This window comes from Drosophila miranda, assembly GCF_003369915.1.
Source record: "Drosophila miranda strain MSH22 chromosome Y unlocalized genomic scaffold, D.miranda_PacBio2.1 Contig_Y5_pilon, whole genome shotgun sequence".
In the NCBI taxonomy this organism is placed as follows: domain Eukaryota; kingdom Metazoa; phylum Arthropoda; class Insecta; order Diptera; family Drosophilidae; genus Drosophila; species Drosophila miranda.
This window is the reverse complement of record NW_022881647.1, coordinates 739,994-767,240: the sequence shown is the minus strand read 5'-3', so window position 1 is coordinate 767,240 and position 27,247 is coordinate 739,994. Positions and strand designations below refer to the sequence as shown.

Sequence of the window (27,247 nt, the reverse complement as noted above, 5' to 3'; positions counted from 1 at the left end):
GGACAGCGGCAAATACTCGTCCTAATCAATGCGCTTCACCCGAACGAGTAGCTTCTTTGTGTAGTACTTGGCGCTCTTGATCGGTATATACCGCGGATTAGGATTTAGAGTGGCATCATCGGGCTTCTCCACGGGAGTGCGGTTTTTCTCCGGTGATTTCTCTTGTGCCTCTTCTGGGTTATTTTCCCGTACATTTTCCATCTCAATGGCAAGCTCAATGGCCGCAAGGGCCACCTCCACCTCTGTCTTAATGTCCAGCGGTGGTGAAACAGACGGCGGGCACTCAACGGGTTCCTTCTTGGCACCAATCACATTGATATCAAGCGGTGTCGAAACGTCCGGCGCGGGATTAATGGGTCCAACCACATTGCTCGTGAAAGCTTGAATCGGTATGAAAACAGTCGCCGTCGGGACATTAATGAGATCCTGGCCACCAGACACACTGCTAATGACCAGATTGGTTTTGGGACGGGGACCTGGGATGGCAAAAGTGTGTGCGATTTTTGGTTGGACTGGTTTGTACTGAGGACCATCAAGCGAGAGTTGTGCCAGAGCCGATATGGGCAGCTCCTTGACCCGAACAGATCTGAGGAATTCATCGTATTCGGTCTTGACTGTGGCCTGCTCTTCGGGACCCAGTGGTACGGACGCATGTGTCTCCATTTCGTGTTGGAATAAGATATCGAGGAACTCGACTTCCAGTCGCCGACGCTCATTGAGCGTCATGGCCTCCACCAATGGCAGCTGAGTGAGTAGAAAGTTCTGGGCCATACTCAAGTCCCTGGGTGGTTCCAAATTTTCTGTACTTAGCGAGCGTTCGATCTCCGTCACAAGGGACCACAGTTGAAAGGGAATTTGTCCCTTCGCCTTCGAAAGGGTGCCCATGGTCGGTAGCAGCAAGTTCCAACGCCACTGCAGCTCGTCTGCCGAGAAGGGGCACTCAGCGGCAAGTTCTCGTAGCTGGCATTAAACTCCTTCGAAATCTGATTCCAGGCCCACTCGTCGTATTCCGAGTCCTGTTCCGGCTGCGCTGCTTTACTTTACAGAAAAGGATACTTGGTAATTAGCTCCAGCAGACGTAAATCGTTCAGAACTATCATCGAATTGCAATTTGTGTTGGATATATTTATTTCCATTGGGCTGACTGAGGAGTCTCTACCGCTTTCGCTGTCCATTGCTGTGCCAGCTTCGGTACCCATTTGGTTTTTCGGATCAGCCATTATTCGGCGACGCGACGGATTTGATCTTCAAAATTTTTTGTTGTCCCCGAATTTTATAAACATATGAATATATCGATACCTGTTTTTTTATGATAATATATTTGTAGGTGGTAGTTTTTCGACTGGCGAAAAAATGTTGTATATTTTTTTTGCGAACTTTAATTAAATCGGTATATTTTTGCGATGAGCGGAACTAATCGGCGTTTTATTTCGAAAATTCCAAACTAAGTTCTTTACTTTAATTTTAAACCTAGATGGTCATAAAACATCGACTCGACGACGCATGATCACATATCTTCGATCACTTTAAAATTAAATAATTGATATATCAATCGGATAAAATTGTGTATTCAGGGCTGAGGGTCCTGTTTAGCTAGTAATTTGATTTAGCGCAGTTCATGGTAAAGTAAAGATGAAGGATGGAATGGATCTACAATAAGAACTATTATTATTATTATTTTTCGCGATTTAACTTAAGTTGTTATCCTGTTTAAGACAGGGGATTAAGTGGGATAAGTTCACTTCTTCATCGGTATATTACGGTATATTTCTGAATTTCAGACAGTATATTTTATCGATAGGTCGATTGCCATTAACGCAAGCGTCGTGAAAAAAGCCACAAAAATAAATACAGACAAGACAGGCATTTCGAGAACTTTTGCAAGAAATCAAGCTGAAAAGTAGTCCCGACGCTCCAAGATGAATGGAGGCAACATGCTATATGGCGGCGACGAAATTGGAGCCTTAGTTTTCGATCCAGGGCACCATTTGTTGCGTGTGGGCTACGCGCAAGAGGATTCGCCGAAGGCTGAGATACCCTCTGTTGTCGGCATTGGAGCATCCCCAACTCCGGATACGAATCTTGATCCAGATACCAAAACTGACAACAATGTGACGCCCAACAGTGAGTAGAACAACGCCAACAATTGAAAATTTTTTGAACAGTATCATTTCACATGATTTCACATGAGGCCTTGTCCGCCACTACGTCCTCGTTATCCCGCCTGCCGCCTCCAGTTCAGCTCCAGAACCTACTCCCGCTCCCGCATATTTGCTTGTTTAGTTACTAGTTTATCGAGCATGCGAAGCAAACGAAATATGAAAACCAATTCGGATTAAAGAATAGCCTTAAGTTGTAATTTATAGTAATGTATTTTTTAAAATAAACTTATGTGCATTTGATGTACATGGATTCACGTTTCTTTGGGCGCTTTGCCATGCTGGACAGCGGCAAATACTAGTCCTGATCAATGCGCTTCACCCGAACGAGTAGCTTCTTTGTGTAGTACTTGGCGCTTTTGATCGGTATATACCGCGGATTAGGATTTAGAGTGGCATCATCGGGCTTCTCCACGGGAGTGCGGTTTTTCTCCGGTGATTTCTCTTGTGCCTCTTCTGGGTTATTTTCCCGTACATTTTCCATCTCAATGGCAAGCTCAATGGCCGCAAGGGCCACCTCCACCTCCGTCTTAATGTCCAGCGGTGGTGAAACAGACGGCGGGCACTCAACGGGTTCCTTCTTGGCACAATCAGATTGATATCAAGCGGTGTCGAAACGTCCGGCGCGGGATTAATGGGTCCAACCACATTGCTCGTGAAAGCTTGAATCGGTATGAAAACAGTCGCCGTCGGGACATTTATGAGATCCTGGCCACCAGACACACTGCTAATGACCAGATTGGTTCTGGGACGGGGACCTGGGATGGCAAAAGTGTGTGCGATTTTTGGTTGGACTGGTTTGTACTGAGGACCATCAAGCGAGAGTTCTGCCAGAGCCGATATGGGCAGCTCCTTGACCCGAACAGATCTGAGGAATTCATCGTATTCGGTCTTGACTAAGGCCTGCTCTTCGGGACCCAGTGGTACGGACGCATGTGTCTCCATTTCGTGTTGGAATAAGATATCGAGGAACTCGACTTCCAGTCGCCGACGCTCATTGAGCGTCATGGCCTCCTCCAATGGCAGCTGAGTGAGTAGAAAGTTCTGGGCCATACTCAAGTCCCTGGGTGGTTCCAAATTTTCTGTACTTAGCGAGCGTTCGATCTCCGTTACAAGGGACCACAGTTGAAAGGGAATTTGTCCCTTCGCCTTCGAAAGGGTGCCCATGGTCGGTAGCAGCAAGTTCCAACGCCACTGCAGCTCGTCTGCCGAGAAGGGGGCACTCAGCGGCAAGTTCTCGTAGCTGGCATTAAACTCCTTCGAAGGCGACGCGACGGATTTGATCTTCAAAATTTTTTGTTTCCCCGAATTTTATAAACATATGAATATATCGATACCTGTTTTTTTTATGATAATATATTTGTAGGTGGTAGTTTTTCGACTGGCGAAAAAATGTTGTATATTTTTTTTGCGAATTTTAATTAAATCGGTATATTTTTGCGATGAGCGGAACTAATCGGCGTTTTATTTCGAAAATTCCAAACTAAGTTCTTTACTTTAATTTTAAACCTAGATGGTCATAAAACATCGACTCGACGACGCATGATCACATATCTTCGATCACTTTTAAATTAAATAATTGATATATCAATCGGATAAAATTGTGTATTCAGGGCTGAGGGTCCTGTTTAGCTAGTAATTTGATTTAGCGCAGTTCATGGTAAAGTAAAGATGAAGGATGGAATGGATCTACAATAAGAACTATTATTATTATTATTTTTCGCGATTTAACTCAAGTTGTTATCCTGTTTAAGACAGGGGGATTAAGTGGGATAAGTTCACTTCTTCATCGGTATATTACGGTATATTTCTGAATTTCAGACAGTATATTTTATCGATAGGTCGATTGCCATTAACGCAAGCGTCGTGAAAAAAGCCACAAAAATAAATACAGACAAGACAGGCATTTCGAGAACTTTTGCAAGAAATCAAAGCTGAAAAGTAGTCCCGACGCTCCAAGATGAATGGAGGCAACATGCTATATGGCGGCGACGAAATTGGAGCCCTAGTTTTTCGATCCAGGGCACCATTCGTTGCGTGTGGGCTACGCGCAAGAGGATTCGCCGAAGGCGATACCCTCTGTTGTCGGCATTGGAGCATCCCCAACTCCGGATACGAATCTTGATCCAGATACCAAAACTGACAACAATGTGACGCCCAACAGTGAGTAGAACAACGACAACAATTGAAAATTTTTTTGAACAGTATCATTTCACATGATTTCACATGAGGCCTTGTCCGCCACTACGTCCTCGTTATCCCGCCTGCCGCCTCCAGTTCAGCTCCAGCTCCTACTCCCGCTCCCGCATATTTGTTTGTTTAGTTACTAGTTTATCGAGCATGCGAAGCAAACGAAATATGAAAACCCATTCGGATTAAAGAATAGCCTTAAGTTGTAATTTATAGTAATGTATTTTTTAAAATAAACTTATGTGCATTTGATGTACATGGATTCACGTTTCTTTGGGCGCTTTGCCATGCTGGACAGCGGCAAATACTCGTCCTAATCAATGCGCTTCACCCGAACGAGTAGCTTCTTTGTGTAGTACTTGGCGCTCTTGATCGGTATATACCGCGGATTAGGATTTAGAGTGGCATCATCGGGCTTCTCCACGGGAGTGCGGTTTTTCTCCGGTGATTTCTCTTGTGCCTCTTCTGGGTTATTTTCCCGTACATTTTCCATCTCAATGGCAAGCTCAATGGCCGCAAGGGCCACCTCCACCTGTCTTAATGTCCAGCGGTGGTGAAACAGACGGCGGGCACTCAACGGGTTCCTTCTTGGCACCAATCACATTGATATCAAGCGGTGTCGAAACGTCCGGCGCGGGATTAATGGGTCCAACCACATTGCTCGTGAAAGCTTGAATCGGTATGAAAACAGTCGCCGTCGGGACATTAATGAGATCCTGGCCACCAGACACACTGCTAATGACCAGATTGGTTTTGGGACGGGGACCTGGGATGGCAAAAGTGTGTGCGATTTTTGGTTGGACTGGTTTGTACTGAGGACCATCAAGCGAGAGTTGTGCCAGAGCCGATATGGGCAGCTCCTTGACCCGAACAGATCTGAGGAATTCATCGTATTCGGTCTTGACTGTGGCCTGCTCTTCGGGACCCAGTGGTACGGACGCATGTGTCTCCATTTCGTGTTGGAATAAGATATCGAGGAACTCGACTTCCAGTCGCCGACGCTCATTGAGCGTCATGGCCTCCACCAATGGCAGCTGAGTGAGTAGAAAGTTCTGGGCCATACTCAAGTCCCTGGGTGGTTCCAAATTTTCTGTACTTAGCGAGCGTTCGATCTCCGTCACAAGGGACCACAGTTGAAAGGGAATTTGTCCCTTCGCCTTCGAAAGGGTGCCCATGGTCGGTAGCAGCAAGTTCCAACGCCACTGCAGCTCGTCTGCCGAGAAGGGGGCACTCAGCGGCAAGTTCTCGTAGCTGGCATTAAACTCCTTCGAAATCTGATTCCAGGCCCACTCGTCGTATTCCGAGTCCTGTTCCGGCTGCGCTGCTTTACTTTACAGAAAAGGATACTTGGTAATTAGCTCCAGCAGACGTAAATCGTTCAGAACTATCATCGAATTGCAATTTGTGTTGGATATATTTATTTCCATTGGGCTGACTGAGGAGTCTCTACCGCTTTCGCTGTCCATTGCTGTGCCAGCTTCGGTACCCATTTGGTTTTTCGGATCAGCCATTATTCGGCGACGCGACGGATTTGATCTTCAAAATTTTTTGTTGTCCCCGAATTTTATAAACATATGAATATATCGATACCTGTTTTTTTATGATAATATATTTGTAGGTGGTAGTTTTTCGACTGGCGAAAAAATGTTGTATATTTTTTTTGCGAACTTTAATTAAATCGGTATATTTTTTGCGATGAGCGGAACTAATCGGCGTTTTATTTCGAAAATTCCAAACTAAGTTCTTTACTTTAATTTTAAACCTAGATGGTCATAAAACATCGACTCGACGACGCATGATCACATATCTTCGATCACTTTAAAATTAAATAATTGATATATCAATCGGATAAAATTGTGTATTCAGGGCTGAGGGTCCTGTTTAGCTAGTAATTTGATTTAGCGCAGTTCATGGTAAAGTAAAGATGAAGGATGGAATGGATCTACAATAAGAACTATTATTATTATTATTTTTCGCGATTTAACTCAAGTTGTTATCCTGTTTAAGACAGGGGGATTAAGTGGGATAAGTTCACTTCTTCATCGGTATATTACGGTATATTTCTGAATTTCAGACAGTATATTTTATCGATAGGTCGATTGCCATTAACGCAAGCGTCGTGAAAAAAGCCACAAAAATAAATACAGACAAGACAGGCATTTCGAGAACTTTTGCAAGAAATCAAGCTGAAAAGTAGTCCCGACGCTCCAAGATGAATGGAGGCAACATGCTATATGGCGGCGACGAAATTGGAGCCTTAGTTTTCGATCCAGGGCACCATTTGTTGCGTGTGGGCTACGCGCAAGAGGATTCGCCGAAGGCTGAGATACCCTCTGTTGTCGGCATTGGAGCATCCCCAACTCCGGATACGAATCTTGATCCAGATACCAAAACTGACAACAATGTGACGCCCAACAGTGAGTAGAACAACGCCAACAATTGAAAATTTTTTGAACAGTATCATTTCACATGATTTCACATGAGGCCTTGTCCGCCACTACGTCCTCGTTATCCCGCCTGCCGCCTCCAGTTCAGCTCCAGAACCTAACTCCCGCTCCCGCATATTTGCTTGTTTAGTTACTAGTTTATCGAGCATGCGAAGCAAACGAAATATGAAAACCAATTCGGATTAAAGAATAGCCTTAAGTTGTAATTTATAGTAATGTATTTTTTAAAATAAACTTATGTGCATTTGATGTACATGGATTCACGTTTCTTTGGGCGCTTTGCCATGCTGGACAGCGGCAAATACTAGTCCTGATCAATGCGCTTCACCCGAACGAGTAGCTTCTTTGTGTAGTACTTGGCGCTTTTGATCGGTATATACCGCGGATTAGGATTTAGAGTGGCATCATCGGGCTTCTCCACGGGAGTGCGGTTTTTCTCCGGTGATTTCTCTTGTGCCTCTTCTGGGTTATTTTTCCCGTACATTTTCCATCTCAATGGCAAGCTCAATGGCCGCAAGGGCCACCTCCACCTCCGTCTTAATGTCCAGCGGTGGTGAAACAGACGGCGGGCACTCAACGGGTTCCTTCTTGGCACCAATCAGATTGATATCAAGCGGTGTCGAAACGTCCGGCGCGGGATTAATGGGTCCAACCACATTGCTCGTGAAAGCTTGAATCGGTATGAAAACAGTCGCCGTCGGGACATTTATGAGATCCTGGCCACCAGACACACTGCTAATGACCAGATTGGTTCTGGGACGGGGACCTGGGATGGCAAAAGTGTGTGCGATTTTTGGTTGGACTGGTTTGTACTGAGGACCATCAAGCGAGAGTTCTGCCAGAGCCGATATGGGCAGCTCCTTGACCCGAACAGATCTGAGGAATTCATCGTATTCGGTCTTGACTAAGGCCTGCTCTTCGGGACCCAGTGGTACGGACGCATGTGTCTCCATTTCGTGTTGGAATAAGATATCGAGGAACTCGACTTCCAGTCGCCGACGCTCATTGAGCGTCATGGCCTCCTCCAATGGCAGCTGAGTGAGTAGAAAGTTCTGGGCCATACTCAAGTCCCTGGGTGGTTCCAAATTTTCTGTACTTAGCGAGCGTTCGATCTCCGTTACAAGGGACCACAGTTGAAAGGGAATTTGTCCCTTCGCCTTCGAAAGGGTGCCCATGGTCGGTAGCAGCAAGTTCCAACGCCACTGCAGCTCGTCTGCCGAGAAGGGGGCACTCAGCGGCAAGTTCTCGTAGCTGGCATTAAACTCCTTCGAAGGCGACGCGACGGATTTGATCTTCAAAATTTTTTGTTTCCCCGAATTTTATAAACATATGAATATATCGATACCTGTTTTTTTATGATAATATATTTGTAGGTGGTAGTTTTTCGACTGGCGAAAAAATGTTGTATATTTTTTTTGCGAATTTTAATTAAATCGGTATATTTTTGCGATGAGCGGAACTAATCGGCGTTTTATTTCGAAAATTCCAAACTAAGTTCTTTACTTTAATTTTAAACCTAGATGGTCATAAAACATCGACTCGACGACGCATGATCACATATCTTCGATCACTTTTAAATTAAATAATTGATATATCAATCGGATAAAATTGTGTATTCAGGGCTGAGGGTCCTGTTTAGCTAGTAATTTGATTTAGCGCAGTTCATGGTAAAGTAAAGATGAAGGATGGAATGGATCTACAATAAGAACTATTATTATTATTATTTTTCGCGATTTAACTCAAGTTGTTATCCTGTTTAAGACAGGGGGATTAAGTGGGATAAGTTCACTTCTTCATCGGTATATTACGGTATATTTCTGAATTTCAGACAGTATATTTTATCGATAGGTCGATTGCCATTAACGCAAGCGTCGTGAAAAAAGCCACAAAAATAAATACAGACAAGACAGGCATTTCGAGAACTTTTGCAAGAAATCAAGCTGAAAAGTAGTCCCGACGCTCCAAGATGAATGGAGGCAACATGCTATATGGCGGCGACGAAATTGGAGCCCTAGTTTTCGATCCAGGGCACCATTCGTTGCGTGTGGGCTACGCGCAAGAGGATTCGCCGAAGGCGATACCCTCTGTTGTCGGCATTGGAGCATCCCCAACTCCGGATACGAATCTTGATCCAGATACCAAAAACTGACAACAATGTGACGCCCAACAGTGAGTAGAACAACGACAACAATTGAAAATTTTTTGAACAGTATCATTTCACATGATTTCACATGAGGCCTTGTCCGCCACTACGTCCTCGTTATCCCGCCTGCCGCCTCCAGTTCAGCTCCAGCTCCTACTCCCGCTCCCGCATATTTGTTTGTTTAGTTACTAGTTTATCGAGCATGCGAAGCAAACGAAATATGAAAACCCATTCGGATTAAAGAATAGCCTTAAGTTGTAATTTATAGTAATGTATTTTTTTAAAATAAACTTATGTGCATTTGATGTACATGGATTCACGTTTCTTTGGGCGCTTTGCCATGCTGGACAGCGGCAAATACTCGTCCTAATCAATGCGCTTCACCCGAACGAGTAGCTTCTTTGTGTAGTACTTGGCGCTCTTGATCGGTATATACCGCGGATTAGGATTTAGAGTGGCATCATCGGGCTTCTCCACGGGAGTGCGGTTTTTCTCCGGTGATTTCTCTTGTGCCTCTTCTGGGTTATTTTCCCGTACATTTTCCATCTCAATGGCAAGCTCAATGGCCGCAAGGGCCACCTCCACCTGTCTTAATGTCCAGCGGTGGTGAAACAGACGGCGGGCACTCAACGGGTTCCTTCTTGGCACCAATCACATTGATATCAAGCGGTGTCGAAACGTCCGGCGCGGGATTAATGGGTCCAACCACATTGCTCGTGAAAGCTTGAATCGGTATGAAAACAGTCGCCGTCGGGACATTAATGAGATCCTGGCCACCAGACACACTGCTAATGACCAGATTGGTTTTGGGACGGGGACCTGGGATGGCAAAAGTGTGTGCGATTTTTGGTTGGACTGGTTTGTACTGAGGACCATCAAGCGAGAGTTGTGCCAGAGCCGATATGGCAGCTCCTTGACCCGAACAGATCTGAGGAATTCATCGTATTCGGTCTTGACTGTGGCCTGCTCTTCGGGACCCAGTGGTACGGACGCATGTGTCTCCATTTCGTGTTGGAATAAGATATCGAGGAACTCGACTTCCAGTCGCCGACGCTCATTGAGCGTCATGGCCTCCACCAATGGCAGCTGAGTGAGTAGAAAGTTCTGGGCCATACTCAAGTCCCTGGGTGGTTCCAAATTTTCTGTACTTAGCGAGCGTTCGATCTCCGTCACAAGGGACCACAGTTGAAAGGGAATTTGTCCCTTCGCCTTCGAAAGGGTGCCCATGGTCGGTAGCAGCAAGTTCCAACGCCACTGCAGCTCGTCTGCCGAGAAGGGGGCACTCAGCGGCAAGTTCTCGTAGCTGGCATTAAACTCCTTCGAAATCTGATTCCAGGCCCACTCGTCGTATTCCGAGTCCTGTTCCGGCTGCGCTGCTTTACTTTACAGAAAAGGATACTTGGTAATTAGCTCCAGCAGACGTAAATCGTTCAGAACTATCATCGAATTGCAATTTGTGTTGGATATATTTATTTCCATTGGGCTGACTGAGGAGTCTCTACCGCTTTCGCTGTCCATTGCTGTGCCAGCTTCGGTACCCATTTCGTTTTTCGGATCAGCCATTATTCGGCGACGCGACGGATTTGATCTTCAAAATTTTTTGTTGTCCCCGAATTTTATAAACATATGAATATATCGATACCTGTTTTTTTATGATAATATATTTGTAGGTGGTAGTTTTTCGACTGGCGAAAAAATGTTGTATATTTTTTTGCGAACTTTAATTAAATCGGTATATTTTTGCGATGAGCGGAACTAATCGGCGTTTTATTTCGAAAATTCCAAACTAAGTTCTTTACTTTAATTTTAAACCTAGATGGTCATAAAACATCGACTCGACGACGCATGATCACATATCTTCGATCACTTTTAAATTAAATAATTGATATATCAATCGGATAAAATTGTGTATTCAGGGCTGAGGGTCCTGTTTAGCTAGTAATTTGATTTAGCGCAGTTCATGGTAAAGTAAAGATGAAGGATGGAATGGATCTACAATAAGAACTATTATTATTATTATTTTTCGCGATTTAACTCAAGTTGTTATCCTGTTTAAGACAGGGGGATTAAGTGGGATAAGTTCACTTCTTCATCGGTATATTACGGTATATTTCTGAATTTCAGACAGTATATTTTATCGATAGGTCGATTGCCATTAACGCAAGCGTCGTGAAAAAAGCCACAAAAATAAATACAGACAAGACAGGCATTTCGAGAACTTTTGCAAGAAATCAAGCTGAAAAGTAGTCCCGACGCTCCAAGATGAATGGAGGCAACATGCTATATGGCGGCGACGAAATTGGAGCCTTAGTTTTCGATCCAGGGCACCATTCGTTGCGTGTGGGCTACGCGCAAGAGGATTCGCCGAAGGCTGAGATACCCTCTGTTGTCGGCATTGGAGCATCCCCAACTCCGGATACGAATCTTGATCCAGATACCAAAACTGACAACAATGTGACGCCCAACAGTGAGTAGAACAACGACAACAATTGAAAATTTTTTGAACAGTATCATTTCACATGATTTCACATGAGGCCTTGTCCGCCACTACGTCCTCGTTATCCGCCTGCCGCCTCCAGTTCAGCTCCAGCTCCTACTCCCGCTCCCGCATATTTGTTTGTTTAGTTACTAGTTTATCGAGCATGCGAAGCAAACGAAATATGAAAACCAATTCGGATTAAAGAATAGCCTTAAGTTGTAATTTATAGTAATGTATTTTTTAAAATAAACTTATGTGCATTTGATGTACATGGATTCACGTTTCTTTGGGCGCTTTGCCATGCTGGACAGCGGCAAATACTAGTCCTGATCAATGCGCTTCACCCGAACGAGTAGCTTCTTTGTGTAGTACTTGGCGCTCTTGATCGGTATATACCGCGGATTAGGATTTAGAGTGGCATCATCGGGCTTCTCCACGGGAGTGCGGTTTTTCTCCGGTGATTTCTCTTGTGCCTCTTCTGGGTTATTTTCCCGTACATTTTCCATCTCAATGGCAAGCTCAATGGCCGCAAGGGCCACCTCCACCTCTGTCTTAATGTCCAGCGGTGGTGAAACAGACGGCGGGCACTCAACGGGTTCCTTCTTGGCACCAATCACATTGATATCAAGCGGTGTCGAAACGTCCGGCGCGTGATTAATGGGTCCAACCACATTGCTCGTGAAAGCTTGAATCGGTATGAAAACAGTCGCCGTCGGGACATTTATGAGATCCTGGCCACCAGACACACTGCTAATGACCAGATTGGTTCTGGGACGGGGACCTGGGATGGCAAAAGTGTGTGCGATTTTTGGTTGGACTGGTTTGTACTGAGGACCATCAAGCGAGAGTTCTGCCAGAGCCGATATGGGCAGCTCCTTGACCCGAACAGATCTGAGGAATTCATCGTATTCGGTCTTGACTAAGGCCTGCTCTTCGGGACCCAGTGGTACGGACGCATGTGTCTCCATTTCGTGTTGGAATAAGATATCGAGGAACTCGACTTCCAGTCGCCGACGCTCATTGAGCGTCATGGCCTCCACCAATGGCAGCTGAGTGAGTAGAAAGTTCTGGGCCATACTCAAGTCCCTGGGTGGTTCCAAATTTTCTGTACTTAGCGAGCGTTCGATCTCCGTTACAAGGGACCACAGTTGAAAGGGAATTTGTCCCTTCGCCTTCGAAAGGGTGCCCATGGTCGGTAGCAGCAAGTTCCAACGCCACTGCAGCTCGTCTGCCGAGAAGGGGGCACTCAGCGGCAAGTTCTCGTAGCTGGCATTAAACTCCTTCGAAATCTGATTCCAGGCCCACTCGTCGTATTCCGAGTCCTGTTCCGGCTGCGCTGCTTTACTATACAGAAAAGGATACTTGGTAATCAGCTCCAGCAGACGTAAATCGTTCAGAACTATCATCGAATTGCAATTTGTGTTGGATATATTTATTTCCATTGGCTGACTGAGGAGTCTCTACCGCTTTCGCTGTCCATTGCTGTGCCAGCTTCGGTACCCATTTCGTTTTTCGGATCAGCCATTATTCGGCGACGCGACGGATTTGATCTTCAAAATTTTTTGTTGTCCCCGAATTTTATAAACATATGAATATATCGATACCTGTTTTTTTATGATAATATATTTGTAGGTGGTAGTTTTTCGACTGGCGAAAAAATGTTGTATATTTTTTTGCGAACTTTAATTAAATCGGTATATTTTTGCGATGAGCGGAACTAATCGGCGTTTTATTTCGAAAATTCCAAACTAAGTTCTTTACTTTAATTTTAAACCTAGATGGTCATAAAACATCGACTCGACGACGCATGATCACATATCTTCGATCACTTTTAAATTAAATAATTGATATATCAATCGGATAAAATTGTGTATTCAGGGCTGAGGGTCCTGTTTAGCTAGTAATATGATTTAGCGCAGTTCATGGTAAAGTAAAGATGAAGGATGGGATGGATCTACAATAAGAACTATTATTATTATTATTATTTTTCGCGATGTAACGCAAGTTATATATATATTACGGTATACTACGGTATATTTCTGAATTTCAGACAGTATATTTTATCGATAGGTCGATTGCCATTAACGCAAGCGTCGTGAAAAAAGCCACAAAAATAAATACAGACAAGACAGGCATTTCGAGAACTTTTGCAAGAAATCAAGCTGAAAAGTAGTCCCGACGCTCCAAGATGAATGGAGGCAACATGCTATATGGCGGCGACGAAATTGGAGCCTTAGTTTTCGATCCAGGGCACCATTCGTTGCGTGTGGGCTACGCGCAAGAGGATTCGCCGAAGGCTGAGATACCCTCTGTTGTCGGCATTGGAGCATCCCCAACTCCGGATACGAATCTTGATCCAGATACCAAAACTGACAACAATGTGACGCCCAACAGTGAGTAGAACAACGACAACAATTGAAAATTTTTTGAACAGTATCATTTCACATGATTTCACATGAGGCCTTGTCCGCCACTACGTCCTCGTTATCCCGCCAGCCGCCTCCAGTTCAGCTCCAGCTCCTACTCCCGCTCCCGCATATTTGTTTGTTTAGTTACTAGTTTATCGAGCATGCGAAGCAAACGAAATATGAAAACCCATTCGGATTAAAGAATAGCCTTAAGTTGTAATTTATAGTAATGTATTTTTTAAAATAAACTTATGTGCATTTGATGTACATGGATTCACGTTTCTTTGGGCGCTTTGCCATGCTGGACAGCGGCAAATACTCGTCCTAATCAATGCGCTTCACCCGAACGAGTAGCTTCTTTGTGTAGTACTTGGCGCTCTTGATCGGTATATACCGCGGATTAGGATTTAGAGTGGCATCATCGGGCTTCTCCACGGGAGTGCGGTTTTTCTCCGGTGATTTCTCTTGTGCCTCTTCTGGGTTATTTTCCCGTACATTTTCCATCTCAATGGCAAGCTCAATGGCCGCAAGGGCCACCTCCACCTCTGTCTTAATGTCCAGCGGTGGTGAAACAGACGGCGGGCACTCAACGGGTTCCTTCTTGGCACCAATCACATTGATATCAAGCGGTGTCGAAACGTCCGGCGCGGGATTAATGGGTCCAACCACATTGCTCGTGAAAGCTTGAATCGGTATGAAAACAGTCGCCGTCGGGACATTAATGAGATCCTGGCCACCAGACACACTGCTAATGACCAGATTGGTTTTGGGACGGGGACCTGGGATGGCAAAAGTGTGTGCGATTTTTGGTTGGACTGGTTTGTACTGAGGACCATCAAGCGAGAGTTGTGCCAGAGCCGATATGGGCAGCTCCTTGACCCGAACAGATCTGAGGAATTCATCGTATTCGGTCTTGACTGTGGCCTGCTCTTCGGGACCCAGTGGTACGGACGCATGTGTCTCCATTTCGTGTTGGAATAAGATATCGAGGAACTCGACTTCCAGTCGCCGACGCTCATTGAGCGTCATGGCCTCCACCAATGGCAGCTGAGTGAGTAGAAAGTTCTGGGCCATACTCAAGTCCCTGGGTGGTTCCAAATTTTCTGTACTTAGCGAGCGTTCGATCTCCGTCACAAGGGACCACAGTTGAAAGGGAATTTGTCCCTTCGCCTTCGAAAGGGTGCCCATGGTCGGTAGCAGCAAGTTCCAACGCCACTGCAGCTCGTCTGCCGAGAAGGGGGCACTCAGCGGCAAGTTCTCGTAGCTGGCATTAAACTCCTTCGAAATCTGATTCCAGGCCCACTCGTCGTATTCCGAGTCCTGTTCCGGCTGCGCTGCTTTACTTTACAGAAAAGGATACTTGGTAATTAGCTCCAGCAGACGTAAATCGTTCAGAACTATCATCGAATTGCAATTTGTGTTGGATATATTTATTTCCATTGGGCTGACTGAGGAGTCTCTACCGCTTTCGCTGTCCATTGCTGTGCCAGCTTCGGTACCCATTTGGTTTTTCGGATCAGCCATTATTCGGCGACGCGACGGATTTGATCTTCAAAATTTTTTGTTGTCCCCGAATTTTATAAACATATGAATATATCGATACCTGTTTTTTTATGATAATATATTTGTAGGTGGTAGTTTTTCGACTGGCGAAAAAATGTTGTATATTTTTTTGCGAACTTTAATTAAATCGGTATATTTTTGCGATGAGCGGAACTAATCGGCGTTTTATTTCGAAAATTCCAAACTAAGTTCTTTACTTTAATTTTAAACCTAGATGGTCATAAAACATCGACTCGACGACGCATGATCACATATCTTCGATCACTTTAAAATTAAATAATTGATATATCAATCGGATAAAATTGTGTATTCAGGGCTGAGGGTCCTGTTTAGCTAGTAATTTGATTTAGCGCAGTTCATGGTAAAGTAAAGATGAAGGATGGAATGGATCTACAATAAGAACTATTATTATTATTATTTTTCGCGATTTAACTTAAGTTGTTATCCTGTTTAAGACAGGGGGATTAAGTGGGATAAGTTCACTTCTTCATCGGTATATTACGGTATATTTCTGAATTTCAGACAGTATATTTTATCGATAGGTCGATTGCCATTAACGCAAGCGTCGTGAAAAAAGCCACAAAAATAAATACAGACAAGACAGGCATTTCGAGAACTTTTGCAAGAAATCAAGCTGAAAAGTAGTCCCGACGCTCCAAGATGAATGGAGGCAACATGCTATATGGCGGCGACGAAATTGGAGCCTTAGTTTTCGATCCAGGGCACCATTTGTTGCGTGTGGGCTACGCGCAAGAGGATTCGCCGAAGGCTGAGATACCCTCTGTTGTCGGCATTGGAGCATCCCCAACTCCGGATACGAATCTTGATCCAGATACCAAAACTGACAACAATGTGACGCCCAACAGTGAGTAGAACAACGCCAACAATTGAAAATTTTTTGAACAGTATCATTTCACATGATTTCACATGAGGCCTTGTCCGCCACTACGTCCTCGTTATCCCGCCTGCCGCCTCCAGTTCAGCTCCAGAACCTACTCCCGCTCCCGCATATTTGCTTGTTTAGTTACTAGTTTATCGAGCATGCGAAGCAAACGAAATATGAAAACCAATTCGGATTAAAGAATAGCCTTAAGTTGTAATTTATAGTAATGTATTTTTTAAAATAAACTTATGTGCATTTGATGTACATGGATTCACGTTTCTTTGGGCGCTTTGCCATGCTGGACAGCGGCAAATACTAGTCCTGATCAATGCGCTTCACCCGAACGAGTAGCTTCTTTGTGTAGTACTTGGCGCTTTTGATCGGTATATACCGCGGATTAGGATTTAGAGTGGCATCATCGGGCTTCTCCACGGGAGTGCGGTTTTTCTCCGGTGATTTCTCTTGTGCCTCTTCTGGGTTATTTTCCCGTACATTTTCCATCTCAATGGCAAGCTCAATGGCCGCAAGGGCCACCTCCACCTCCGTCTTAATGTCCAGCGGTGGTGAAACAGACGGCGGGCACTCAACGGGTTCCTTCTTGGCACCAATCAGATTGATATCAAGCGGTGTCGAAACGTCCGGCGCGGGATTAATGGGTCCAACCACATTGCTCGTGAAAGCTTGAATCGGTATGAAAACAGTCGCCGTCGGGACATTTATGAGATCCTGGCCACCAGACACACTGCTAATGACCAGATTGGTTCTGGGACGGGGACCTGGGATGGCAAAAGTGTGTGCGATTTTTGGTTGGACTGGTTTGTACTGAGGACCATCAAGCGAGAGTTCTGCCAGAGCCGATATGGGCAGCTCCTTGACCCGAACAGATCTGAGGAATTCATCGTATTCGGTCTTGACTAAGGCCTGCTCTTCGGGACCCAGTGGTACGGACGCATGTGTCTCCATTTCGTGTTGGAATAAGATATCGAGGAACTCGACTTCCAGTCGCCGACGCTCATTGAGCGTCATGGCCTCCTCCAATGGCAGCTGAGTGAGTAGAAAGTTCTGGGCCATACTCAAGTCCCTGGGTGGTTCCAAATTTTCTGTACTTAGCGAGCGTTCGATCTCCGTTACAAGGGACCACAGTTGAAAGGGAATTTGTCCCTTCGCCTTCGAAAGGGTGCCCATGGTCGGTAGCAGCAAGTTCCAACGCCACTGCAGCTCGTCTGCCGAGAAGGGGGCACTCAGCGGCAAGTTCTCGTAGCTGGCATTAAACTCCTTCGAAGGCGACGCGACGGATTTGATCTTCAAAATTTTTTGTTTCCCCGAATTTTATAAACATATGAATATATCGATACCTGTTTTTTTATGATAATATATTTGTAGGTGGTAGTTTTTCGACTGGCGAAAAAATGTTGTATATTTTTTTTGCGAATTTTAATTAAATCGGTATATTTTTGCGATGAGCGGAACTAATCGGCGTTTTATTTCGAAAATTCCAAACTAAGTTCTTTACTTTAATTTTAAACCTAGATGGTCATAAAACATCGACTCGACGACGCATGATCACATATCTTCGATCACTTTTAAATTAAATAATTGATATATCAATCGGATAAAATTGTGTATTCAGGGCTGAGGGTCCTGTTTAGCTAGTAATTTGATTTAGCGCAGTTCATGGTAAAGTAAAGATGAAGGATGGAATGGATCTACAATAAGAACTATTATTATTATTATTTTTCGCGATTTAACTCAAGTTGTTATCCTGTTTAAGACAGGGGGATTAAGTGGGATAAGTTCACTTCTTCATCGGTATATTACGGTATATTTCTGAATTTCAGACAGTATATTTTATCGATAGGTCGATTGCCATTAACGCAAGCGTCGTGAAAAAAGCCACAAAAATAAATACAGACAAGACAGGCATTTCGAGAACTTTTGCAAGAAATCAAGCTGAAAAGTAGTCCCGACGCTCCAAGATGAATGGAGGCAACATGCTATATGGCGGCGACGAAATTGGAGCCCTAGTTTTCGATCCAGGGCACCATTCGTTGCGTGTGGGCTACGCGCAAGAGGATTCGCCGAAGGCGATACCCTCTGTTGTCGGCATTGGAGCATCCCCAACTCCGGATACGAATCTTGATCCAGATACCAAAACTGACAACAATGTGACGCCCAACAGTGAGTAGAACAACGACAACAATTGAAAATTTTTTGAACAGTATCATTTCACATGATTTCACATGAGGCCTTGTCCGCCACTACGTCCTCGTTATCCCGCCTGCCGCCTCCAGTTCAGCTCCAGCTCCTACTCCCGCTCCCGCATATTTGTTTGTTTAGTTACTAGTTTATCGAGCATGCGAAGCAAACGAAATATGAAAACCCATTCGGATTAAAGAATAGCCTTAAGTTGTAATTTATAGTAATGTATTTTTTAAAATAAACTTATGTGCATTTGATGTACATGGATTCACGTTTCTTTGGGCGCTTTGCCATGCTGGACAGCGGCAAATACTCGTCCTAATCAATGCGCTTCACCCGAACGAGTAGCTTCTTTGTGTAGTACTTGGCGCTCTTGATCGGTATATACCGCGGATTAGGATTTAGAGTGGCATCATCGGGCTTCTCCACGGGAGTGCGGTTTTTCTCCGGTGATTTCTCTTGTGCCTCTTCTGGGTTATTTTCCCGTACATTTTCCATCTCAATGGCAAGCTCAATGGCCGCAAGGGCCACCTCCACCTGTCTTAATGTCCAGCGGTGGTGAAACAGACGGCGGGCACTCAACGGGTTCCTTCTTGGCACCAATCACATTGATATCAAGCGGTGTCGAAACGTCCGGCGCGGGATTAATGGGTCCAACCACATTGCTCGTGAAAGCTTGAATCGGTATGAAAACAGTCGCCGTCGGGACATTAATGAGATCCTGGCCACCAGACACACTGCTAATGACCAGATTGGTTTTGGGACGGGGACCTGGGATGGCAAAAGTGTGTGCGATTTTTGGTTGGACTGGTTTGTACTGAGGACCATCAAGCGAGAGTTGTGCCAGAGCCGATATGGGCAGCTCCTTGACCCGAACAGATCTGAGGAATTCATCGTATTCGGTCTTGACTGTGGCCTGCTCTTCGGGACCCAGTGGTACGGACGCATGTGTCTCCATTTCGTGTTGGAATAAGATATCGAGGAACTCGACTTCCAGTCGCCGACGCTCATTGAGCGTCATGGCCTCCACCAATGGCAGCTGAGTGAGTAGAAAGTTCTGGGCCATACTCAAGTCCCTGGGTGGTTCCAAATTTTCTGTACTTAGCGAGCGTTCGATCTCCGTCACAAGGGACCACAGTTGAAAGGGAATTTGTCCCTTCGCCTTCGAAAGGGTGCCCATGGTCGGTAGCAGCAAGTTCCAACGCCACTGCAGCTCGTCTGCCGAGAAGGGGGCACTCAGCGGCAAGTTCTCGTAGCTGGCATTAAACTCCTTCGAAATCTGATTCCAGGCCCACTCGTCGTATTCCGAGTCCTGTTCCGGCTGCGCTGCTTTACTTTACAGAAAAGGATACTTGGTAATTAGCTCCAGCAGACGTAAATCGTTCAGAACTATCATCGAATTGCAATTTGTGTTGGATATATTTATTTCCATTGGGCTGACTGAGGAGTCTCTACCGCTTTCGCTGTCCATTGCTGTGCCAGCTTCGGTACCCATTTGGTTTTTCGGATCAGCCATTATTCGGCGACGCGACGGATTTGATCTTCAAAATTTTTTGTTGTCCCCGAATTTTATAAACATATGAATATATCGATACCTGTTTTTTTATGATAATATATTTGTAGGTGGTAGTTTTTCGACTGGCGAAAAAATGTTGTATATTTTTTTGCGAACTTTAATTAAATCGGTATATTTTTGCGATGAGCGGAACTAATCGGCGTTTTATTTCGAAAATTCCAAACTAAGTTCTTTACTTTAATTTTAAACCTAGATGGTCATAAAACATCGACTCGACGACGCATGATCACATATCTTCGATCACTTTAAAATTAAATAATTGATATATCAATCGGATAAAATTGTGTATTCAGGGCTGAGGGTCCTGTTTAGCTAGTAATTTGATTTAGCGCAGTTCATGGTAAAGTAAAGATGAAGGATGGAATGGATCTACAATAAGAACTATTATTATTATTATTTTTCGCGATTTAACTCAAGTTGTTATCCTGTTTAAGACAGGGGGATTAAGTGGGATAAGTTCACTTCTTCATCGGTATATTACGGTATATTTCTGAATTTCAGACAGTATATTTTATCGATAGGTCGATTGCCATTAACGCAAGCGTCGTGAAAAAAGCCACAAAAATAAATACAGACAAGACAGGCATTTCGAGAACTTTTGCAAGAAATCAAGCTGAAAAGTAGTCCCGACGCTCCAAGATGAATGGAGGCAACATGCTATATGGCGGCGACGAAATTGGAGCCTTAGTTTTCGATCCAGGGCACCATTTGTTGCGTGTGGGCTACGCGCAAGAGGATTCGCCGAAGGCTGAGATACCCTCTGTTGTCGGCATTGGAGCATCCCCAACTCCGGATACGAATCTTGATCCAGATACCAAAACTGACAACAATGTGACGCCCAACAGTGAGTAGAACAACGCCAACAATTGAAAATTTTTTGAACAGTATCATTTCACATGATTTCACATGAGGCCTTGTCCGCCACTACGTCCTCGTTATCCCGCCTGCCGCCTCCAGTTCAGCTCCAGAACCTACTCCCGCTCCCGCATATTTGCTTGTTTAGTTACTAGTTTATCGAGCATGCGAAGCAAACGAAATATGAAAACCAATTCGGATTAAAGAATAGCCTTAAGTTGTAATTTATAGTAATGTATTTTTTAAAATAAACTTATGTGCATTTGATGTACATGGATTCACGTTTCTTTGGGCGCTTTGCCATGCTGGACAGCGGCAAATACTAGTCCTGATCAATGCGCTTCACCCGAACGAGTAGCTTCTTTGTGTAGTACTTGGCGCTTTTGATCGGTATATACCGCGGATTAGGATTTAGAGTGGCATCATCGGGCTTCTCCACGGGAGTGCGGTTTTTCTCCGGTGATTTCTCTTGTGCCTCTTCTGGGTTATTTTCCCGTACATTTTCCATCTCAATGGCAAGCTCAATGGCCGCAAGGGCCACCTCCACCTCCGTCTTAATGTCCAGCGGTGGTGAAACAGACGGCGGGCACTCAACGGGTTCCTTCTTGGCACCAATCAGATTGATATCAAGCGGTGTCGAAACGTCCGGCGCGGGATTAATGGGTCCAACCACATTGCTCGTGAAAGCTTGAATCGGTATGAAAACAGTCGCCGTCGGGACATTTATGAGATCCTGGCCACCAGACACACTGCTAATGACCAGATTGGTTCTGGGACGGGGACCTGGGATGGCAAAAGTGTGTGCGATTTTTGGTTGGACTGGTTTGTACTGAGGACCATCAAGCGAGAGTTCTGCCAGAGCCGATATGGGCAGCTCCTTGACCCGAACAGATCTGAGGAATTCATCGTATTCGGTCTTGACTAAGGCCTGCTCTTCGGGACCCAGTGGTACGGACGCATGTGTCTCCATTTCGTGTTGGAATAAGATATCGAGGAACTCGACTTCCAGTCGCCGACGCTCATTGAGCGTCATGGCCTCCTCCAATGGCAGCTGAGTGAGTAGAAAGTTCTGGGCCATACTCAAGTCCCTGGGTGGTTCCAAATTTTCTGTACTTAGCGAGCGTTCGATCTCCGTTACAAGGGACCACAGTTGAAAGGGAATTTGTCCCTTCGCCTTCGAAAGGGTGCCCATGGTCGGTAGCAGCAAGTTCCAACGCCACTGCAGCTCGTCTGCCGAGAAGGGGGCACTCAGCGGCAAGTTCTCGTAGCTGGCATTAAACTCCTTCGAAGGCGACGCGACGGATTTGATCTTCAAAATTTTTTGTTTCCCCGAATTTTATAAACATATGAATATATCGATACCTGTTTTTTTATGATAATATATTTGTAGGTGGTAGTTTTTCGACTGGCGAAAAAATGTTGTATATTTTTTTTGCGAATTTTAATTAAATCGGTATATTTTTGCGATGAGCGGAACTAATCGGCGTTTTATTTCGAAAATTCCAAACTAAGTTCTTTACTTTAATTTTAAACCTAGATGGTCATAAAACATCGACTCGACGACGCATGATCACATATCTTCGATCACTTTTAAATTAAATAATTGATATATCAATCGGATAAAATTGTGTATTCAGGGCTGAGGGTCCTGTTTAGCTAGTAATTTGATTTAGCGCAGTTCATGGTAAAGTAAAGATGAAGGATGGAATGGATCTACAATAAGAACTATTATTATTATTATTTTTCGCGATTTAACTCAAGTTGTTATCCTGTTTAAGACAGGGGGATTAAGTGGGATAAGTTCACTTCTTCATCGGTATATTACGGTATATTTCTGAATTTCAGACAGTATATTTTATCGATAGGTCGATTGCCATTAACGCAAGCGTCGTGAAAAAAGCCACAAAAATAAATACAGACAAGACAGGCATTTCGAGAACTTTTGCAAGAAATCAAGCTGAAAAGTAGTCCCGACGCTCCAAGATGAATGGAGGCAACATGCTATATGGCGGCGACGAAATTGGAGCCCTAGTTTTCGATCCAGGGCACCATTCGTTGCGTGTGGGCTACGCGCAAGAGGATTCGCCGAAGGCGATACCCTCTGTTGTCGGCATTGGAGCATCCCCAACTCCGGATACGAATCTTGATCCAGATACCAAAACTGACAACAATGTGACGCCCAACAGTGAGTAGAACAACGACAACAATTGAAAATTTTTTGAACAGTATCATTTCACATGATTTCACATGAGGCCTTGTCCGCCACTACGTCCTCGTTATCCCGCCTGCCGCCTCCAGTTCAGCTCCAGCTCCTACTCCCGCTCCCGCATATTTGTTTGTTTAGTTACTAGTTTATCGAGCATGCGAAGCAAACGAAATATGAAAACCCATTCGGATTAAAGAATAGCCTTAAGTTGTAATTTATAGTAATGTATTTTTTAAAATAAACTTATGTGCATTTGATGTACATGGATTCACGTTTCTTTGGGCGCTTTGCCATGCTGGACAGCGGCAAATACTCGTCCTAATCAATGCGCTTCACCCGAACGAGTAGCTTCTTTGTGTAGTACTTGGCGCTCTTGATCGGTATATACCGCGGATTAGGATTTAGAGTGGCATCATCGGGCTTCTCCACGGGAGTGCGGTTTTTCTCCGGTGATTTCTCTTGTGCCTCTTCTGGGTTATTTTCCCGTACATTTTCCATCTCAATGGCAAGCTCAATGGCCGCAAGGGCCACCTCCACCTGTCTTAATGTCCAGCGGTGGTGAAACAGACGGCGGGCACTCAACGGGTTCCTTCTTGGCACCAATCACATTGATATCAAGCGGTGTCGAAACGTCCGGCGCGGGATTAATGGGTCCAACCACATTGCTCGTGAAAGCTTGAATCGGTATGAAAACAGTCGCCGTCGGGACATTAATGAGATCCTGGCCACCAGACACACTGCTAATGACCAGATTGGTTTTGGGACGGGGACCTGGGATGGCAAAAGTGTGTGCGATTTTTGGTTGGACTGGTTTGTACTGAGGACCATCAAGCGAGAGTTGTGCCAGAGCCGATATGGGCAGCTCCTTGACCCGAACAGATCTGAGGAATTCATCGTATTCGGTCTTGACTGTGGCCTGCTCTTCGGGACCCAGTGGTACGGACGCATGTGTCTCCATTTCGTGTTGGAATAAGATATCGAGGAACTCGACTTCCAGTCGCCGACGCTCATTGAGCGTCATGGCCTCCACCAATGGCAGCTGAGTGAGTAGAAAGTTCTGGGCCATACTCAAGTCCCTGGGTGGTTCCAAATTTTCTGTACTTAGCGAGCGTTCGATCTCCGTCACAAGGGACCACAGTTGAAAGGGAATTTGTCCCTTCGCCTTCGAAAGGGTGCCCATGGTCGGTAGCAGCAAGTTCCAACGCCACTGCAGCTCGTCTGCCGAGAAGGGGGCACTCAGCGGCAAGTTCTCGTAGCTGGCATTAAACTCCTTCGAAATCTGATTCCAGGCCCACTCGTCGTATTCCGAGTCCTGTTCCGGCTGCGCTGCTTTACTTTACAGAAAAGGATACTTGGTAATTAGCTCCAGCAGACGTAAATCGTTCAGAACTATCATCGAATTGCAATTTGTGTTGGATATATTTATTTCCATTGGGCTGACTGAGGAGTCTCTACCGCTTTCGCTGTCCATTGCTGTGCCAGCTTCGGTACCCATTTGGTTTTTCGGATCAGCCATTATTCGGCGACGCGACGGATTTGATCTTCAAAATTTTTTGTTGTCCCCGAATTTTATAAACATATGAATATATCGATACCTGTTTTTTTATGATAATATATTTGTAGGTGGTAGTTTTTCGACTGGCGAAAAAATGTTGTATATTTTTTTGCGAACTTTAATTAAATCGGTATATTTTTGCGATGAGCGGAACTAATCGGCGTTTTATTTCGAAAATTCCAAACTAAGTTCTTTACTTTAATTTTAAACCTAGATGGTCATAAAACATCGACTCGACGACGCATGATCACATATCTTCGATCACTTTAAAATTAAATAATTGATATATCAATCGGATAAAATTGTGTATTCAGGGCTGAGGGTCCTGTTTAGCTAGTAATTTGATTTAGCGCAGTTCATGGTAAAGTAAAGATGAAGGATGGAATGGATCTACAATAAGAACTATTATTATTATTATTTTTCGCGATTTAACTCAAGTTGTTATCCTGTTTAAGACAGGGGGATTAAGTGGGATAAGTTCACTTCTTCATCGGTATATTACGGTATATTTCTGAATTTCAGACAGTATATTTTATCGATAGGTCGATTGCCATTAACGCAAGCGTCGTGAAAAAAGCCACAAAAATAAATACAGACAAGACAGGCATTTCGAGAACTTTTGCAAGAAATCAAGCTGAAAAGTAGTCCCGACGCTCCAAGATGAATGGAGGCAACATGCTATATGGCGGCGACGAAATTGGAGCCTTAGTTTTCGATCCAGGGCACCATTTGTTGCGTGTGGGCTACGCGCAAGAGGATTCGCCGAAGGCTGAGATACCCTCTGTTGTCGGCATTGGAGCATCCCCAACTCCGGATACGAATCTTGATCCAGATACCAAAACTGACAACAATGTGACGCCCAACAGTGAGTAGAACAACGCCAACAATTGAAAATTTTTTGAACAGTATCATTTCACATGATTTCACATGAGGCCTTGTCCGCCACTACGTCCTCGTTATCCCGCCTGCCGCCTCCAGTTCAGCTCCAGAACCTACGCCCGCTCCCGCATATTTGCTTGTTTAGTTACTAGTTTATCGAGCATGCGAAGCAAACGAAATATGAAAACCAATTCGGATTAAAGAATAGCCTTAAGTTGTAATTTATAGTAATGTATTTTTTAAAATAAACTTATGTGCATTTGATGTACATGGATTCACGTTTCTTTGGGCGCTTTGCCATGCTGGACAGCGGCAAATACTAGTCCTGATCAATGCGCTTCACCCGAACGAGTAGCTTCTTTGTGTAGTACTTGGCGCTTTTGATCGGTATATACCGCGGATTAGGATTTAGAGTGGCATCATCGGGCTTCTCCACGGGAGTGCGGTTTTTCTCCGGTGATTTCTCTTGTGCCTCTTCTGGGTTATTTTCCCGTACATTTTCCATCTCAATGGCAAGCTCAATGGCCGCAAGGGCCACCTCCACCTCCGTCTTAATGTCCAGCGGTGGTGAAACAGACGGCGGGCACTCAACGGGTTCCTTCTTGGCACCAATCAGATTGATATCAAGCGGTGTCGAAACGTCCGGCGCGGGATTAATGGGTCCAACCACATTGCTCGTGAAAGCTTGAATCGGTATGAAAACAGTCGCCGTCGGGACATTTATGAGATCCTGGCCACCAGACACACTGCTAATGACCAGATTGGTTCTGGGACGGGGACCTGGGATGGCAAAAGTGTGTGCGATTTTTGGTTGGACTGGTTTGTACTGAGGACCATCAAGCGAGAGTTCTGCCAGAGCCGATATGGGCAGCTCCTTGACCCGAACAGATCTGAGGAATTCATCGTATTCGGTCTTGACTAAGGCCTGCTCTTCGGGACCCAGTGGTACGGACGCATGTGTCTCCATTTCGTGTTGGAATAAGATATCGAGGAACTCGACTTCCAGTCGCCGACGCTCATTGAGCGTCATGGCCTCCTCCAATGGCAGCTGAGTGAGTAGAAAGTTCTGGGCCATACTCAAGTCCCTGGGTGGTTCCAAATTTTCTGTACTTAGCGAGCGTTCGATCTCCGTTACAAGGGACCACAGTTGAAAGGGAATTTGTCCCTTCGCCTTCGAAAGGGTGCCCATGGTCGGTAGCAGCAAGTTCCAACGCCACTGCAGCTCGTCTGCCGAGAAGGGGGCACTCAGCGGCAAGTTCTCGTAGCTGGCATTAAACTCCTTCGAAGGCGACGCGACGGATTTGATCTTCAAAATTTTTTGTTTCCCCGAATTTTATAAACATATGAATATATCGATACCTGTTTTTTTATGATAATATATTTGTAGGTGGTAGTTTTTCGACTGGCGAAAAAATGTTGTATATTTTTTTTGCGAATTTTAATTAAATCGGTATATTTTTGCGATGAGCGGAACTAATCGGCGTTTTATTTCGAAAATTCCAAACTAAGTTCTTTACTTTAATTTTAAACCTAGATGGTCATAAAACATCGACTCGACGACGCATGATCACATATCTTCGATCACTTTAAAATTAAATAATTGATATATCAATCGGATAAAATTGTGTATTCAGGGCTGAGGGTCCTGTTTAGCTAGTAATATGATTTAGCGCAGTTCATGGTAAAGTAAAGATGAAGGATGGGA

At 44.7% G+C, this 27,247-nt stretch overlaps 14 protein-coding genes across 57 annotated transcripts in view; 9 read left to right on the top strand and 5 right to left on the bottom strand.

The window, feature by feature from the left end:
• The first annotated feature begins 1,804 nt into the window (after positions 1 to 1,804).
• LOC117195003 (actin-related protein 4-like) lies at positions 1,805 to 2,412 on the top strand. 6 transcript variants are annotated; one of them, XM_033399508.1, is made up of 2 exons: positions 1,805 to 2,124; positions 2,179 to 2,412. In XM_033399508.1, exons 1-2 carry the CDS (start codon positions 1,920 to 1,922, stop codon positions 2,337 to 2,339), a joined length of 366 nt encoding a protein of 121 aa, XP_033255399.1. In that variant the 5' UTR covers positions 1,805 to 1,919; the 3' UTR covers positions 2,340 to 2,412. The 6 variants fall into 6 exon arrangements, with proteins under 6 accessions (XP_033255399.1, XP_033255402.1, XP_033255401.1 ...); XM_033399511.1 differs by having other exon boundaries at positions 1,806 to 2,124; positions 2,189 to 2,402; XM_033399510.1 differs by having other exon boundaries at positions 1,806 to 2,124; positions 2,166 to 2,402.
• Positions 2,413 to 2,457: 45 nt separating this feature from the next.
• On the bottom strand, positions 2,458 to 5,676 carry LOC117195075. Its single transcript, XM_033399743.1, has 3 exons — positions 5,615 to 5,676; positions 2,748 to 3,416; positions 2,458 to 2,688 (listed from the first exon to the last, which is right to left on the bottom strand). Exons 2-3 carry the CDS (start codon positions 3,324 to 3,326, stop codon positions 2,458 to 2,460), a joined length of 810 nt encoding a protein of 269 aa, XP_033255634.1. The 5' UTR covers positions 3,327 to 3,416; positions 5,615 to 5,676.
• Positions 5,677 to 6,446: 770 nt separating this feature from the next.
• Positions 6,447 to 7,055, top strand: LOC117195011 (actin-like protein 6B). 6 transcript variants are annotated; one of them, XM_033399558.1, is made up of 2 exons: positions 6,447 to 6,766; positions 6,831 to 7,055. In XM_033399558.1, the coding sequence occupies exons 1-2, from the start codon at positions 6,562 to 6,564 to the stop codon at positions 6,980 to 6,982; spliced, it is 357 nt and encodes a 118-aa protein (XP_033255449.1). In that variant the 5' UTR covers positions 6,447 to 6,561; the 3' UTR covers positions 6,983 to 7,055. The 6 variants fall into 6 exon arrangements, with proteins under 6 accessions (XP_033255449.1, XP_033255452.1, XP_033255453.1 ...); XM_033399561.1 differs by having other exon boundaries at positions 6,448 to 6,766; positions 6,873 to 7,055; XM_033399562.1 differs by having other exon boundaries at positions 6,448 to 6,766; positions 6,821 to 7,045.
• LOC117195051 lies at positions 6,999 to 15,166 on the bottom strand. The gene is made up of 2 exons (XM_033399704.1): positions 15,105 to 15,166; positions 6,999 to 8,061 (listed from the first exon to the last, which is right to left on the bottom strand). The coding sequence occupies exon 2, from the start codon at positions 7,969 to 7,971 to the stop codon at positions 7,264 to 7,266; it is 708 nt and encodes a 235-aa protein (XP_033255595.1). The 5' UTR covers positions 7,972 to 8,061; positions 15,105 to 15,166; the 3' UTR covers positions 6,999 to 7,263.
• LOC117195030 (actin-like protein 6B) lies at positions 11,110 to 11,610 on the top strand. 2 transcript variants are annotated; one of them, XM_033399647.1, is made up of 2 exons: positions 11,110 to 11,406; positions 11,474 to 11,610. In XM_033399647.1, the coding sequence occupies exons 1-2, from the start codon at positions 11,202 to 11,204 to the stop codon at positions 11,569 to 11,571; spliced, it is 303 nt and encodes a 100-aa protein (XP_033255538.1). In that variant the 5' UTR covers positions 11,110 to 11,201; the 3' UTR covers positions 11,572 to 11,610. The 2 variants fall into 2 exon arrangements, with proteins under 2 accessions (XP_033255538.1, XP_033255539.1); XM_033399648.1 differs by having other exon boundaries at positions 11,111 to 11,406; positions 11,519 to 11,610.
• Positions 13,496 to 15,212, top strand: LOC117195006 (actin-like protein 6B). Of its 7 annotated transcripts, none has more exons than XM_033399527.1 (2): positions 13,496 to 13,811; positions 13,866 to 14,099. In XM_033399527.1, exons 1-2 carry the CDS (start codon positions 13,607 to 13,609, stop codon positions 14,024 to 14,026), a joined length of 366 nt encoding a protein of 121 aa, XP_033255418.1. In that variant the 5' UTR covers positions 13,496 to 13,606; the 3' UTR covers positions 14,027 to 14,099. The 7 variants fall into 7 exon arrangements, with proteins under 7 accessions (XP_033255418.1, XP_033255422.1, XP_033255419.1 ...); XM_033399531.1 differs by lacking the exon at positions 13,866 to 14,099 and adding an exon at positions 15,124 to 15,212 and having other exon boundaries at positions 13,499 to 13,811; XM_033399528.1 differs by having other exon boundaries at positions 13,512 to 13,811; positions 13,853 to 14,013.
• Positions 15,213 to 15,934: 722 nt separating this feature from the next.
• Positions 15,935 to 16,542, top strand: LOC117195005 (actin-related protein 4-like). 6 transcript variants are annotated; one of them, XM_033399521.1, is made up of 2 exons: positions 15,935 to 16,254; positions 16,309 to 16,542. In XM_033399521.1, the coding sequence occupies exons 1-2, from the start codon at positions 16,050 to 16,052 to the stop codon at positions 16,467 to 16,469; spliced, it is 366 nt and encodes a 121-aa protein (XP_033255412.1). In that variant the 5' UTR covers positions 15,935 to 16,049; the 3' UTR covers positions 16,470 to 16,542. The 6 variants fall into 6 exon arrangements, with proteins under 6 accessions (XP_033255412.1, XP_033255414.1, XP_033255413.1 ...); XM_033399523.1 differs by having other exon boundaries at positions 15,936 to 16,254; positions 16,319 to 16,532; XM_033399522.1 differs by having other exon boundaries at positions 15,936 to 16,254; positions 16,296 to 16,532.
• LOC117194997 lies at positions 16,486 to 19,803 on the bottom strand. The gene is made up of 2 exons (XM_033399483.1): positions 19,742 to 19,803; positions 16,486 to 17,547 (listed from the first exon to the last, which is right to left on the bottom strand). The coding sequence occupies exon 2, from the start codon at positions 17,455 to 17,457 to the stop codon at positions 16,588 to 16,590; it is 870 nt and encodes a 289-aa protein (XP_033255374.1). The 5' UTR covers positions 17,458 to 17,547; positions 19,742 to 19,803; the 3' UTR covers positions 16,486 to 16,587.
• On the top strand, positions 18,130 to 20,103 carry LOC117195010 (actin-like protein 6B). 6 transcript variants are annotated; one of them, XM_033399552.1, is made up of 2 exons: positions 18,130 to 18,450; positions 18,505 to 18,738. In XM_033399552.1, exons 1-2 carry the CDS (start codon positions 18,249 to 18,251, stop codon positions 18,663 to 18,665), a joined length of 363 nt encoding a protein of 120 aa, XP_033255443.1. In that variant the 5' UTR covers positions 18,130 to 18,248; the 3' UTR covers positions 18,666 to 18,738. The 6 variants fall into 6 exon arrangements, with proteins under 6 accessions (XP_033255443.1, XP_033255447.1, XP_033255444.1 ...); XM_033399556.1 differs by lacking the exon at positions 18,505 to 18,738 and adding an exon at positions 19,761 to 20,103 and having other exon boundaries at positions 18,131 to 18,450; XM_033399553.1 differs by having other exon boundaries at positions 18,147 to 18,450; positions 18,492 to 18,685.
• A 468-nt stretch (positions 20,104 to 20,571) lies between these two features.
• LOC117195004 (actin-related protein 4-like) lies at positions 20,572 to 21,179 on the top strand. 6 transcript variants are annotated; one of them, XM_033399515.1, is made up of 2 exons: positions 20,572 to 20,891; positions 20,946 to 21,179. In XM_033399515.1, the coding sequence occupies exons 1-2, from the start codon at positions 20,687 to 20,689 to the stop codon at positions 21,104 to 21,106; spliced, it is 366 nt and encodes a 121-aa protein (XP_033255406.1). In that variant the 5' UTR covers positions 20,572 to 20,686; the 3' UTR covers positions 21,107 to 21,179. The 6 variants fall into 6 exon arrangements, with proteins under 6 accessions (XP_033255406.1, XP_033255408.1, XP_033255407.1 ...); XM_033399517.1 differs by having other exon boundaries at positions 20,573 to 20,891; positions 20,956 to 21,169; XM_033399516.1 differs by having other exon boundaries at positions 20,573 to 20,891; positions 20,933 to 21,169.
• Positions 21,123 to 24,440, bottom strand: LOC117194996. The gene is made up of 2 exons (XM_033399482.1): positions 24,379 to 24,440; positions 21,123 to 22,184 (listed from the first exon to the last, which is right to left on the bottom strand). The coding sequence occupies exon 2, from the start codon at positions 22,092 to 22,094 to the stop codon at positions 21,225 to 21,227; it is 870 nt and encodes a 289-aa protein (XP_033255373.1). The 5' UTR covers positions 22,095 to 22,184; positions 24,379 to 24,440; the 3' UTR covers positions 21,123 to 21,224.
• Positions 22,767 to 24,740, top strand: LOC117195009 (actin-like protein 6B). 6 transcript variants are annotated; one of them, XM_033399546.1, is made up of 2 exons: positions 22,767 to 23,087; positions 23,142 to 23,375. In XM_033399546.1, exons 1-2 carry the CDS (start codon positions 22,886 to 22,888, stop codon positions 23,300 to 23,302), a joined length of 363 nt encoding a protein of 120 aa, XP_033255437.1. In that variant the 5' UTR covers positions 22,767 to 22,885; the 3' UTR covers positions 23,303 to 23,375. The 6 variants fall into 6 exon arrangements, with proteins under 6 accessions (XP_033255437.1, XP_033255441.1, XP_033255438.1 ...); XM_033399550.1 differs by lacking the exon at positions 23,142 to 23,375 and adding an exon at positions 24,398 to 24,740 and having other exon boundaries at positions 22,768 to 23,087; XM_033399547.1 differs by having other exon boundaries at positions 22,784 to 23,087; positions 23,129 to 23,322.
• Positions 24,741 to 25,208: 468 nt separating this feature from the next.
• LOC117195008 (actin-related protein 4-like) lies at positions 25,209 to 25,816 on the top strand. Of its 6 annotated transcripts, none has more exons than XM_033399540.1 (2): positions 25,209 to 25,528; positions 25,583 to 25,816. In XM_033399540.1, exons 1-2 carry the CDS (start codon positions 25,324 to 25,326, stop codon positions 25,741 to 25,743), a joined length of 366 nt encoding a protein of 121 aa, XP_033255431.1. In that variant the 5' UTR covers positions 25,209 to 25,323; the 3' UTR covers positions 25,744 to 25,816. The 6 variants fall into 6 exon arrangements, with proteins under 6 accessions (XP_033255431.1, XP_033255433.1, XP_033255432.1 ...); XM_033399542.1 differs by having other exon boundaries at positions 25,210 to 25,528; positions 25,593 to 25,806; XM_033399541.1 differs by having other exon boundaries at positions 25,210 to 25,528; positions 25,570 to 25,806.
• LOC117194986 overlaps positions 25,760 to 27,247 on the bottom strand; it is a 29,225-nt gene continuing 27,737 nt past the window's right edge. For both annotated transcript variants that reach the window (XM_033399465.1, XM_033399464.1), the window contains exon 2: positions 25,760 to 26,821. In XM_033399465.1, the coding sequence (XP_033255356.1) occupies positions 25,862 to 26,821 (960 nt within the window). In that variant the 3' untranslated portion in view covers positions 25,760 to 25,861. The remainder of the gene's footprint in view (positions 26,822 to 27,247) is intronic.